Source organism: Pteronotus mesoamericanus, unplaced genomic scaffold (assembly GCF_021234165.1).
Source record: "Pteronotus mesoamericanus isolate MK-2021 breed Mesoamerican mustached bat unplaced genomic scaffold, CSHL_Meso_final contig_50, whole genome shotgun sequence".
NCBI classification, from domain to species: domain Eukaryota; kingdom Metazoa; phylum Chordata; class Mammalia; order Chiroptera; family Mormoopidae; genus Pteronotus; species Pteronotus mesoamericanus.
The window spans coordinates 22,581,871-22,595,162 of NW_026555186.1; the positions used below are offsets into that span (position 1 = coordinate 22,581,871).

A 13,292-nucleotide genomic window follows, 5' to 3' on the forward strand; every position below is an offset into this window, starting at 1 on the left:
GGTAGGTTTGTTACCAATGACTACTGCATAAAGGCTGGTCTAGAAATACTTGAATTTGGGCTCTGATATATGTTGAGGAATGTACTGGATGGGGCAATGCCGTTTTTAAAAAACAAGTATAATATTTAAGGTAAGTGAATGCAATCTCAACTTGGAGAATTAGAAATATATATGGTGGCTGTTGGAAGATAAAATTAGTTTCATTGACTAGATTTTGGAAAATTTCAACCTTTTCATCTGGGAACCAAAACTTCATCAACCATGAACATTTCATTACTATCCATTTAGTTCCTACTTTTTAACAAATTTAGACTGCTGGAAGGATACCAGATCATTATTATTCTTGGAGGATGTGCCTGGATAAATTTTCACTAGCTCCAAGTTTATATATCTGTGTACTAGGCATTAATGGCCTAACGATTTGCCAAAGAAATGACCTTAGAATACGAAATTTGCCCCCTTCTGAATCTTGACTAGAACTCTTTTGCCTAGACTTTGTTTCCCATTATGAATAGAAATAAGCAAGAAAAATAAGCAACACTATATGAAGTATTTTTATAGAAAAAAATATTTTTCCTTGTACTTCTAATGTTTAAAGCATCCTAAGTTTGTCTTTTGTACTTTATTTGAAAACTTTAAAACTTTAGTCAGATCTTCCTTTTAGCTTTTATAATAGATCATACTTTTTTTTCTGTTTCTGAATCAGTATGTTTTCTATAAATTATTAAGGTAACGTTGATTAACGAATTAGATTCCCTGTCTCTATGTAAGGGCCAAGTCTTCTTTTATATTTGTGTAAATCTCAATTCTGTTAATGTTAACTGATAGTCACAAGTTGATGGGTGGAATATAAAGAAAATATTTAAATTTCTCTACTTGAGAGTATGAATTTTTAATTAAAAAAAAAAGAACGATGACCTAAGTTTGTTCAGAGTCCATGCTTTAAATATTCAGTACAAGAAAGTTAGAATTACATTTAAGCCATTTAAAATCTTCTTCCTAGTAATATCAGATAATGGGAACACAGCATAGTATATATGTCAACAGAAATCTACACTTTTTATTATGAGAGAATTTAATACCCCTAAGTGAAGCAAACCAAAAATAAGCATGCTATTTTGTATTTTCTATTAAGTGCAAATATTCCCCAAGGAATTAGTGATGTGTGATGTAGATGCTCAGCATCTTCCTTGGCCACTATACAGTCACCAGTAATTACTCTCCTTACGTGAGCTTCCTTTATGGCTTTGAGAGGAAGAAAATACGTTTAAAAATAAATACTAGAATGATTTTTAATACAAACAATGAAGAGGGGCACAAGTGTGCCTTTATTAGGTATGGTCGCGAGCCAGCACCATGGTACCTGATTATTAAGCCTGCGGACACTTCCTCACTTTATTCACTGCATACATGCTGTCAGATCTCTTAGGTCAGATCTCTTAGTACCTTCTCCCAGAAAAATCAAAAATTTGACCCCCATGTTCTGTTGAATCTTCTTTCCATGTTAACAGTGAGCAACTACCCGGCGTCACGTACTCCTCTCTGCCTTTGGTTTTGTAGTGATGTGAATGAACTCGTCAGAGGGTGTGCACCTTCAGAAGGGGGTGCGCTTCCAAGAAACACCTGGTTTTGTTGTATCTGCCACTTTCTAATGTGTATATTTTGAAGGATAATATTTTTAAAACGCATGTACATCATTGAGACACATGAATTTTTCAGATTAAAAACATGTAGTATTATTTTAAATAAGCCTAAAGATAATTTTATATCTGGGATCATATACCAACATAATATTTATATATTTTAAAGCTTTCACAAAGAAAACAGCAGAGAATAAGTTTTTCTTCTTATTACTAATTGAAAGCATAAAAAAGCAAACCATATTCCGTTTAGGAAAAAAGTAATTCAGATGCCTGCTAATTTATAATTTTTGATCACTTTCTCCAGAACTAACTTGAAGTCTTGTTTCATATAATACTTAAAAGATTGCAAAGGCAATGACTATGGACTTTTTTTTTTTTAATGGTGCAAAGGGCAACAGACAAGAGAAGTCAAAGGAATTGCTTTCCAGACAAGATGTTACTAGATAACCAAGTGACCTCCGACCAGTTTTCCAGAGGTTTTCCAGCTCATTAGCAACTTCAAGGCTCCAGACTCCATCTCTCCCTGTTCTCTCTCCCTGGTTTTGGGCTAGTTCTCTTCTTGCTTTCAAAGAGGAATTTAACCATTTGCTAAGGCTCTTGATTCCAGATTCTTTCAGCACTTTTCCTATCTTTTTCAATGGAACTGAAGTTGCCATACTCTTCACTACCTTTCAAAGGCAGTACCTTTTCACAGCTACCTGTCAAAATCTATGAATAAATCATGGTATAGTTAGACAATGAAATACTATACAGCAGGTAGAATGAATGAACAAGAATATATGTATCAACAAAAGTATACTCATTACAAGAGTATATGAAACTATCAAAAATAGAATGCTGAGCAGAGTTAAAAGCATGTTCCAGGTATAAGATAGTATTTACAAAGCAAGATATCATATTGTGGTAGGCAGACATGAACAGAGCAAGGACGATGGGCCAGATATAGGAAGTCACCAGGACAGAAAGCCCTGCGAGCCTAGCAATAGGCAAAACTGGGAAAACAAGGACCTTGCCCCCAGGGAACCTTTCCTTCCCTAGCATATCTCTGGTCCTTTGGTGTAGACCCCGTGACCTTCCATATCACTGGTCATGTGGGTCATGGTTTGGACTTTCCTGATCTTCCCTCCCCTGGCATGTTGCTAGTCCTGTGGGTTAGATCCCCTTAGAGTGGAACAAATAAAGGGACTGGAGAACAGCCTTTAAACATTAAGCCCCCAGGACAATGAGATTCTGACCCTCATCAAATACATCAAAGCCTCAGGTATGTTTCAGCTCCAGGCCCAGAAAACCGGACCAGCGACACCATGGCTGACCTCAGGACCAGCTGCATTGACTAATGACACCCCTGCCTTGGCACCGACCAATCAGTAAAGACCACACCCCTGAAAGGACACACCTGGAAAGCTGATGCATATGCTATTGAGATCTTCCCCTAAACTCTCCAACCTCAAAAGCCCTTAGGGGACCCAGTGTGCTCTTCCTCCAGGGAGCATGCCTACGCTTTTCCCATCCCCCTCTTCTTGTCCCCTCACCCCGACATGTTACCTTTACCCTCCTCTCTCTCCTAAGTTCCAAGGGCTGGCCCCTTCGCTGGACTCTGTAACTTGTTTCCTGAGCGCATTTCTTCTACCGCTCACTACTTCTACCTCTATGACTTCCTGAATAGACTTTCTCTTATAGTGTGAGTCTTTTCTCTGAATCTTTTCTTAGCCAGACCTCAAGTACCGAGGTTGCTGAACCGAAGTCTGGTCTGACTCCACTGGTCTAACACCTGGTGCCGTTCTCACCATCAACAATATTATTTCTGAATACAAACATTTACAGGAAAAATATAAAAACATTTATGGGAGGCAGTTTTACAATAAAGCTTACTCATCAGTGAGGGAATGAAAGAAATGGAGTTTGAGAAAGCCCAACAGAAAGTTTCATGTACATCATGAATGTGGTGGTATGTTCATGGGTGTTTATAATCTACCCTCTACATTTTGTATTTAAAATGCCCACCAGTAATGATATAAAGGTAGAACCCAACTGTTTTAACCAAATGTGTATGGAAACTTAACATAGCTTGGAGAAAAATTTTACAATAATTGAAATAGCTGCTGTGGCAAGTGCCTGTTAGTGCCAACATCATAGGGACATTTATGGCGATAAATTTTGGAGTTCTTGAAGTGCTCTATGGTGGACTGACTCACCTGGAGGTGGAGGAAATGAAGCAGATGAGATGCTGGCATATATGGTGGTGCAGTACGGCATTGAGCTGCAGACCTAGCTTTGTTTTGAATTTTTAGCCCTTTAAGAGAAATGACTCTAGCTATTCTTTGTTTGCCATAAGGTGGCCAATAGGGTAAGTACACAGTGTATATGTTTGTAGATTATTTACAAGTCTGTCTCCCCCGCTAGGCTGTGAGCTTCCCAGCAGAGTGTACTGCATGCTTTCCCTCTCTAGTATCTGCTGAGGACCACAAGCTGCACAGTTCAGTCCTTCTCACTTTAAATTCAGTGTGGAACACATCTACTCTCTTGACGTTCTTTTGATTTTTCTCTTAATGGCTAACCTGGATTCTGGGTCCCTTATCTAGTCTGTCTCATATTTAGAACTTGGGCCTAGAAATGGTTTTTTAAGTGGAAAAACTCTCTGGGAGGTGTTTGTTTTCAGGCAAGGAAAGTGGAAAAAGGCTAAAAGCCTAAGTTGTGAGTTAATGGGTGGTTAGGAGCAAAACTATGGCACCCTGGCAGCCACCCTTCATTTACAAAGAACCTCTTTGTGTTTTGTTAATTGCTCAAATAAACAGCTCTCCAAGACAGAGGGAGTTTCTCTTCTCTTGGGCCTCCCTAGAGAGAGAAGCAGGAAATTGGCTGGGGCCAGCCCCCTTACCCTCTCCAATCTTGCTTTTTAATGATCTTTCCAATTTTTCTACACAGAGAAGGAAATTTGCACTCTCGGTTCTTAGCAAGTGAATTCTCCTTGCTACTTAGAACGGCCTTTCTTCTCCATCCTTCAGTCGTGAGCATGAGAGCACTGTTCCGTGCGCCCCGCAGGCCTGGGAGCCATTCAGCCCTCTGCAGCTATCTCTTTATTTTAATAGAAACAGCAATGGACACTTGGTCAGCTTGTTGACTTTGTTTTTTGGCCATCCCCAGTTTAAAGAGGTCTCCAGTGGCAGACTCTCAAAGCAGAAGCAGCAACTTGGGCGCACAGAAGTCCTGGGAAAGTGTCTTTCTGCATGCCGAAGACTTGCTGGGAGTATGGAAATTACTGAGATACAGTTAAGGAATCCTCTTAGCTTATTTTAATTTATTGCTCTAGCAAGAGTACTAATATCTAGTAACTATCTCTCTCTGTGGAGTTGTGCTCCTTCTCCTTGACCTTTTTCTTTCATTATTATTCCAAAAGTGGTTGGGGTCTAGTGAGGCCCGCCATGGAATCAGTTGGGTAGGGGTGTACTCGTGTACAATATATTCAGGTCTGCAGGGCAGTTCACCTCCCTACCCACAAAGAAGGCGGGTACCTTCAACACCCCTACCACCGTGCCAGGCCTCCCAGGCCCAGAAGTGCATTCACTAGCATCTTAAAGATGTGTTCTCTTCATTGTCCCACTGAAATATGCATACTTTTGGGCAGTGATGGCAGGAGACCATCATTAAAGGGATGCGTCTAGGGGACCAGTGAGAGACATGGCTGCCAGAGAGGTCAAGAACCATTTCCCCATGTATATAAATTAAGAAATGTGTATAAAGGATGATACACTTATTTCACTTCTTTCTAACTTTGTCTTTCTTGGGAAGGGTCAGGAAAGGGTGTTCGGGTGTGGGATGGTAGATGAGAGCGAACAGCCGAGTGAGAGGTTTTGTGGAAGAATGGCTGGGACTGCGAGGCCGCGGAACCTGATGGTCACCGGGAACTGGCGGGTGGAGCGGGGCCTGCTGGGCGTGGAAGGTGGTTTGTCTCACTGTGGGTATATTGGATGGACTGCAGGGGATGAGAGTGTTTCTTAGGTTGGATTTCCTCATTTTGAGACAAGCTAGGAAGTGACATTTTGTGTAACCAAATAGGCTTGGGTCGATATAATTGACATACATAGGTTTGTGTATTTTCTAAAAAGAAGACATTCAGGCTGATTGTGTTTCAGCCAGAATATACTACTTTGTTGAACTGTTTAAAAAAAAGTAATTTGAATAAAATGAGGCTATTTCCAGAGTACAAGGAGAAGGAATCACCTTGGTTTTACAACTGAGTTGAGTTAGATTTATGAAATTTTCAGCGAGATGAAGGCAACATTTCCTGAAAGAGGGAAAGAGCTCAATTTGAACAAAATAAAGAATATGTAAGTAAACTGTATTTGGATGAGTTTTAAAATAAATTTAGTTTTCTTCATAGCACCTTCTTTCCTCCCACCCCACAAATATTGAAGCAAGAATTCAAAATATCTAATGTGGAAGCCAAATGGAAGTCCAATGTTGTTTTGAATGTTAGAAACACAGAAAAAGAAAACACAAAGAAAAAATTGAGTGTTGCATCTGAATTAGCATTTAAAGTGGCATGTTTATATAAAAAGAGAATGGTGTAATATATCCTGAGAGTAAAGACAGGATTTCAGGCTGCGAAAGAATGTCAATTGCATTTATATATTCATCGAACAGGCGGTGTGGTGTTTGGAATGTATTTGCTGGATCCCTTCTCACGCCTGCATTCATCTTCTGTGAAGTGGGTAGGGGAGGAGACCTGGGAGAGAGAAACAATGTAGGATTGATCACACCTTTGACGGTTGTAGGAAGACCTTAGTTTTGCTCCAGGGGAAGTGGGGTTTGGTCACCTAGGGAGCTTTATCAGAATACACGTGCATTTCCATATACACTTGGGAACGCAAAACAGAAGCTGTGTGTTTGCTGGGGGCAGAGGCAGGGGAAGCCAGGGGCCTGTGGACTTCTAACCAGTTCTCAAGGTGAATCCAAAATGCCACCCCAGTGAAGAGCTTTACTGTATGTGCGCTAACAAAGGGGGCTTCTCAGTGCGCAAAGGCAGGAGGGGAAGTTCTCTATTTCACATTTACTAGAGTCACTTTTTAGCAAACCTGAGTCAAACAGGAATTGGGGGAGAATTTTCAGCGAGCAGCCGTTTTCAGCACAGCTTGTACAGGGCAGCTCACTGAAGCAGGCGAGACACCTGTGCTTTCTCAAGAAAGCCTCCTCCCTGGCTCTGTTATCAATCAGCGCTGCAAAGCGTGGACATGGTAGCCATACTGCCTGGTTCCAATCATGTCTGTCATATCAGCCGTGTGACCTTCAGGAAGTTATTTAACCTCTAAGTGTCTTAGTTTTTTCATCTGTAAAATGGGAATACTATTCCATCCTGCCATGTTTTGAGAACTGATACTAGTTAGTATTTGTAAAGTGTTTCTAACAGTGCTTGGCATGCAGTATGTTGTTAAGAAAATAAAACATATTGTAAGTGTTTTTGTAAATAAAGCATACTGAGAATTAAGCTTCCCGCTCCGTCCCTTCTTTTGTCTCATAGAGTTAGGAAAAAGACCACAAAATAGGCTGAGGAAGTTCCCTTAAAAGCCAGATCACTTGCGCTGTGTTTTCTGAGGGGCTGTTTGTTTGCCAAACCTTCTGTCAGTGGAGCGATGATCGAGAGGTCAGTTGAACGCATGTTCTTGGGTGGACCTTCTGCTTCTGTCGCTGCATGGGCACCACTGGTTCTGGCTCTGTATCATCAGGCTGTGGACGAGCAGGCTGTGCTCCGTGGCCCCTCTTCCAGAATATTTCGCCACTTTAGGCCTGCCCGTCCTTCTCAGCACAGTAGACAGATCACTTCTTGAAACTGTGCTTTGAGACAGGCAGGTTTTGAGGAAAGGAAGTAGGAGTCTATAGATGTCCATATGGAAAATTTGAATCATAAGATTTCAAAGCTGGAAGAAACCTTACCAGAAATCTGATGAAAAATACATTTGCCTGAAAGGTGAGGAACTCACAATTCAGAGGATTTGCTTGTGCTTAGATAGTTCCTTGACTGTGAACCGTGATTGGGAATTTAGGGTTTCTGCCCACCAGGAGCTGGAAAGCAACCTTTGCTTCTCGAGGGCATCTATTTTGTTAGAAAGAGAAACTTTGCAAGGATGTGGTTGCTTTTTGTACTGTAATGATAGGAATTTTAGCCCTGACATCCACAGGGTGCACCAAAAGAAGGGTACACTTCACCGAGTGCGCTTGCCTTCACTAACCTTGTCATGGTTTCTCTGAACATTTTCAGCAGCGTGGCCTCAACCTCTTCTTAAGAGCGTACACCCTAAAACTGGAACCAAAGGGAAGAAGTCAGTGTCTCACACCGGCACCGCCAGGATGCTAAGTTCGCTCAGACAAATAGCGACTTGTGACAAAACTCTGGTGGGGCGGGGCCGTCCCAGCTGCAGTGGCTGGCACACCCCAAATGAGCGCATTACCCCATGAGACACATGAGCGGGGCAGCCCAGTTCTGTGCTAATTCTCTTCACCCTGCTGTGCTGGAGTCAGCTAGCCCTCCGTGGCTGATGACCGTGGGGACGTGGGTGGCATTTGGAAGAGTCCGCTGTGTCTCCGCGTTTCGTCTTACACTCTCTGCCATTCTCCTGAGAATTCAGCTCCCTGCTCTTCTACTCTGTGGCAGCCCGCTGTCAGAGCTCAGGCGGCTGGGGCCAGATAATTTTAGAGGCTTTCCATCTCTGCTTTTCTGCATCAGGGGCTTCACTCTGAGAATTTGGGTGGGCCCTTTCTTTCATCTGAATACACATGCCTTGTCTTTTACGATGTTGTATCAAGTCCCCGCTTCCAGAATGGGGCTGCAGACACGTGCTTAGGTGTTGGAACGGCAGACGTGCCCTGAGCACATGCCAGGAACTGCACACTTGTCTTCCCAGGCTCCCCTTCACTTCACCCAGCACCCGGGCAACTTCTGACTAGAACCGTAAGGAACTTAGGCAGATAGTTCTGTAAACACAAATGCAGGAGAAGACAAAGTTTTATTAAGTTTATTTTATTAATTTTAGTCACGTGTAGAAAAGGATGGCCTCAATGTGACCTAGCACAGATGGATAAATTTTACTGTTTTAAGAATGAAAATCCTAATGATAAATTCAGATATGCATACTCCATTGAGGGAAAGATTTTTAAATACCTGTATTCTAGAACTATAAATTCTTCTTTTAAGAAATAGTTGCATATTTGGTACATGTTATGTGAAGGTGTTCTTAGCCTAATAAGTAAATATTAACTTGGCACATGCTTTGTGCTCTTCACTGTGCAGCAAAAATGATTTCTAACTCCTGTTGTGTCATAGAGACCAATGGGGTGAACCTTATAGTCACATCAGTACTGAGTGCAGAACTCTTGCTAAATCGTGATTTTCCAGTGCAGCCTTTCATTGTTATTGGCGGCGGTGGTATGCGCTTTTACTTAGGGAGGTCAGCTTTGAGGCAGAGGTTGTCTCTGGGATTTATTTTTATTTTTTGAAAGCTGAGGAGGGTATTTGCTTTGAGGAGTTGGCACCATCCTTGTGTAGCTGCTGTGGAACAAATGATAATGTTTACTGCAGGGGACAGTAGGGACTGGCAGGAGGACAAAGGGAGGGCGTTCTGCTCCTTTGCTCAGCTCCCCGTGGCCGCTCTGCTGGGGCATTCAACTGCATTCGCTCTGCATGGGGCACAGGAGTGAGTTCACCAGGGCTTTTGTATTTCAGGGTATAAAGCATCATGTTTAGAAGCTTAACAAATCAAGAATCAATTATCTGGGAGAATAAGCAGAAGGTTTTATATGTCTAGGATAAATTAGTTTAAACGCTAAAACCAATCCTTGTGGATTAAAGAAGCACTTGGAACCAACAAAGTATCTTTAAAAATGCACTTGACACTATATACTGAAATGAAATTAATAGATCAGTATACAGGTTTCATGTGTTGGGGAATGATGGTGGTGGGATTTTTTTTGTTTTTTTTTAAGTGGGATTCCAAGGTATTACCAATTTGTATGTAAATGTACTTGATTCTGATAGAATCACAGGGAACATTTTTATCACCACACATCTGGTTAAAATCATGTCAATTATGATCTTTGAGGATTCAGGCCACTTGGCTCTCATCTGACTTTTTTTCTGATACACGTCGGTCGGAGAGCACCTTCAAGGTCACAGAAGGGATAGGGCTGGTGGTGGTTGTCTTGGGAGATAGTGAAGGGGAGAATTAAAGCAAAGGTGGTTGAAATTGGTATTTCCCAAGGCTCTAGCGTGTCTCTCTCGGCCCAACACGCACCTTTTATCTACAATTTAACATCACCGAAGCTGTATTATGTTAAACACTCAGGAGCTGTGAATTCTATATGTGTTAACCCATAGCAGAATGTAAAACAGCAAACCAAACAGACAAAAACGTGAAACGGCATCCTCTCGTGATACCCCACGCGGCATGCACCAACGTCAGCTGTCCTGGGAGCAGCAGAGCTGTACGTGGTCTTGTAGTTAGTGTTTTCCCCAACGGCTAACGACACTTCCCTCCACTCTTCTTAAAAAAAAAAAAATTATTGAAGCATAATTGGCATATCGTGAACTGCACTTAAAGTACACAACTTTGTAAATTTTGACATACATATTTACCTGAGAAACTACCACCCCAATTAAGGTAATGAAATGGCCACCTCCCCCAGAAGTGTCCTCATACCAATTAATTTATAATCGCTCCTTCTTCCCCTACATGCCAAGTCAGTTGATAACAGTTTCCATACCTAAAATTCTAAGTAAATGAAATGATACTGTTTGTACTTTTTGGGGAGTCTGATTTATTTCACTCAGCATAGTTATTTTGAGATTAATCTATGTTGCAGCATGTGGTGATAGTTTGTTACTTTTTATTGCTAAGTAATATCCTATTAAGTAAATATACCATAGTTTGATTATCCATTCACTTGCTGATGGGCACTTGAATTGCTTATAGGTTTATTATAAATAAAACTGCTATGCACGATTGGTAAATTTTCTCCCAGCTTGTGGCTTATATTTTCAGTCTCTCTACAGCATGTGTTGAAGAGCAAAAGTTTTACATTTTGATGAAGTCTAATTTATCTCCTATGTTTTTTTCTCAGAAGAGTTATCGTTTTCAATTTTACAGTTAGGTCTATGACTCATTTTGGTTAATTTTGTATATGGGGTGAAGTATGGATTGAAGTTCATATTCTTGTGTATAGTTGCTTATTTGTTCCAGCATCATTTATGGAACAGGCTATCCTTCCTCCACTCAATTGCTTTGTACCTTTGTTGAAAACAGTTGTCCATATATTTATGTGTCTGTCTATTTATAGACATTCTGTTCCATTGGCCTATTTGTCTGTATTCACATCAATACCATGCAGTTTTGATTTTTATTAAAGCTTTATAATAAGTTTAGATAACAGTGTTGGTTCTCCAACTTTGTTAATTTTTTCCAAAGTTCTTTTTTGGCTATTCTATTTTGTTAAATTTTGGAATCGTTTTGTCAGTTTCTACAAAATAAATCCATTGAGATTTTTATTGGAATTGCATTACAGGTATAGATCAACCTGGGGAATTGTGAAGAGTTTTTGAGTGTATAATGAAACTCTAGTCTTAGACATAAATTAGTGAGAATAATGTAAGTTGATACAGTGTGGAGACACTGGGATAAAATTGTCTCCCCAAAGGTGTTGCAGGGGAGATGGATGACCCAGCTGGGGGAGACTGAAATGAGAAATGAGTGACTGCAAATGAGCAAATCCTTGGTCAGAAAAACTCCCTCAGATAAGCCCAAGGGAAATGGTTGGGTAGGTAGTTCTGCGAGCAGCTCGGGTAATGATTTCAAAAAGAAGTCAGAAGGAACTGCCCACGTTTCTCCTGGAAAGAAAAATTGCAGTGGACAGCTCAGGCTCGGCATAGTTGGGTTAGAGGAAGCGCATGACTGGGTAGCTTCAGGTCTATAAGCTCAGGTGTTTGTGTCCACCAGAGAAGAGGATCACAAGGTCTGGAAAGGTTGTGATGCAGGGGACAGTTAGGGAGGGGTGACATCAAGCTTTAAAAATTATAGCAATGACTGAGTCTCATAAAACAATAAAGGTCATTTGTACCTTTGAACTAATTGTTGGTCTAGAACAATGGTCCCCAACCACAGGTGATTTTGTCTCCTCAAGGGACATTTGACAATCTCTAGAGACATTTTTTAAATTGTGACAACTTTTGGGGAGTGTGGTTTCTCCTATTATGTAGAGGGTGGAGGCCAGGTATGATGTTAAATATTCTATAAAGCACAGGAGAACACCATCTACATCTGCAATAAAGACTTATCTACCCAAAGTGTCAGTGGTGCTAAAGTTGAGGAACCTTGGTCCAGAGAGGTAGACCAGAAGAGATGGTGGAATGAGAGTGGAACTCATTGATTACCCTGATACCTCATGTCTGTGTTGTCTTGGGGAGAGATACTCTCTATGTGGTGACCATAGAAATTCTATATTACAGATACATCACATTTCATTTAACCATTTAACCATTGTTGCTGTTACCTGGGATGATCAGTAATTAGTTGGCAGAAATCTTCTTTGAGCATGTTTCCAGAAGATGTCTAAAAATATTATCAAATAAAACTGGTTTAACAAAAGCATGCCTTGACTACAAATAAATGACAAATGTTGACCATTTGAGTCAACTCACTTTAGAAGATTGTTTGTTTGAACATGACATTGTCCACAGATGCATTTAATAATTAGGAGACTTTTGATTGCAAGTACAATAGAAGGCCTAGCTCATAATGGCTGGGGAAAAAATGAAGGAAATTTACCAGCTCATCTAACTGAAAAGTGCAAGCTTCTTGCAGGGGTTGATCCAGAGGATCAGTATTGACACAAGGACCCAGCTTCTCTTTCCTCACACTACAGGCTTCCTTCCTGGCTCATAGATGGCTGCCCCCAGTTTTCACGTTTACTTTTGTTCCTGTTCATCCTCCTCAAGAGACGATTCCTCCCCCCCACCTTTATGGATTGTTCTTTGATTGGGCTGTGTTAAATTATGGGTCCACTTTTCAATATGACAGCACTTATAGCATTATTCTCACTGGCTTAGATCAGTGCTGTCCAGTATGGTAGCCACCAACCACATATGGTTGATACACATATGAGAGTGTAGCACTTACTCTTCAATGTGTGTTTCTCACAATGTCAATCTTTCAAGTCAGATTGATCTCATTCTTATTATTTTATTTTTTCTTTTATTTTTATTGTATTTTTTCCATTACCACTTAGTCCCCTTTTACCCATCTCCCCCGCCTCAAAATCATCACATCATTGTCCATGTCCATGAGTCCTTTTTCCTTTTTGCTCTTTTTAATAAATATATAATCTATATTAGATATATGACATTTCATTTAACCATTTTTCCATTGATGGTCATCCATGTTATTACTAGCCTTCCCCTTCCTCTGCCCCACAACAAATAATGTTGCAATGCACACTTTTGTACCTGTATCCTTACATACTGGTCCTTTTTTTTTTTTTCCTATAGGATAGATTCCCAGAAGTGGAATTGCTTGGTCAAACGGTATGTGTATTTTTAATTTTAATAGATATTGCTAGATTATTTTCCCCAAAGCAATAGCAAATCACATTTGAACATAAGAGTAC

At 40.6% G+C, this 13,292-nt stretch overlaps 1 protein-coding gene across 3 annotated transcripts in view; it reads left to right on the plus strand.

Moving 5' to 3' along the window:
* The window catches only part of MAST4 (microtubule associated serine/threonine kinase family member 4), a 527,956-nt gene that overhangs the window by 277,536 nt on the left and 237,128 nt on the right, over positions 1 to 13,292 (plus strand). Inside the window, exon 5 of one of the 3 annotated variants that reach the window (XM_054578437.1) lies at positions 13,174 to 13,209. The exons of the other annotated variants lie outside the window; for them this stretch is intronic. Coding sequence (XP_054434412.1) covers positions 13,174 to 13,209 — 36 coding nt within the window. The remainder of the gene's footprint in view (positions 1 to 13,173; positions 13,210 to 13,292) is intronic. 3 annotated transcript variants of the gene reach the window in all.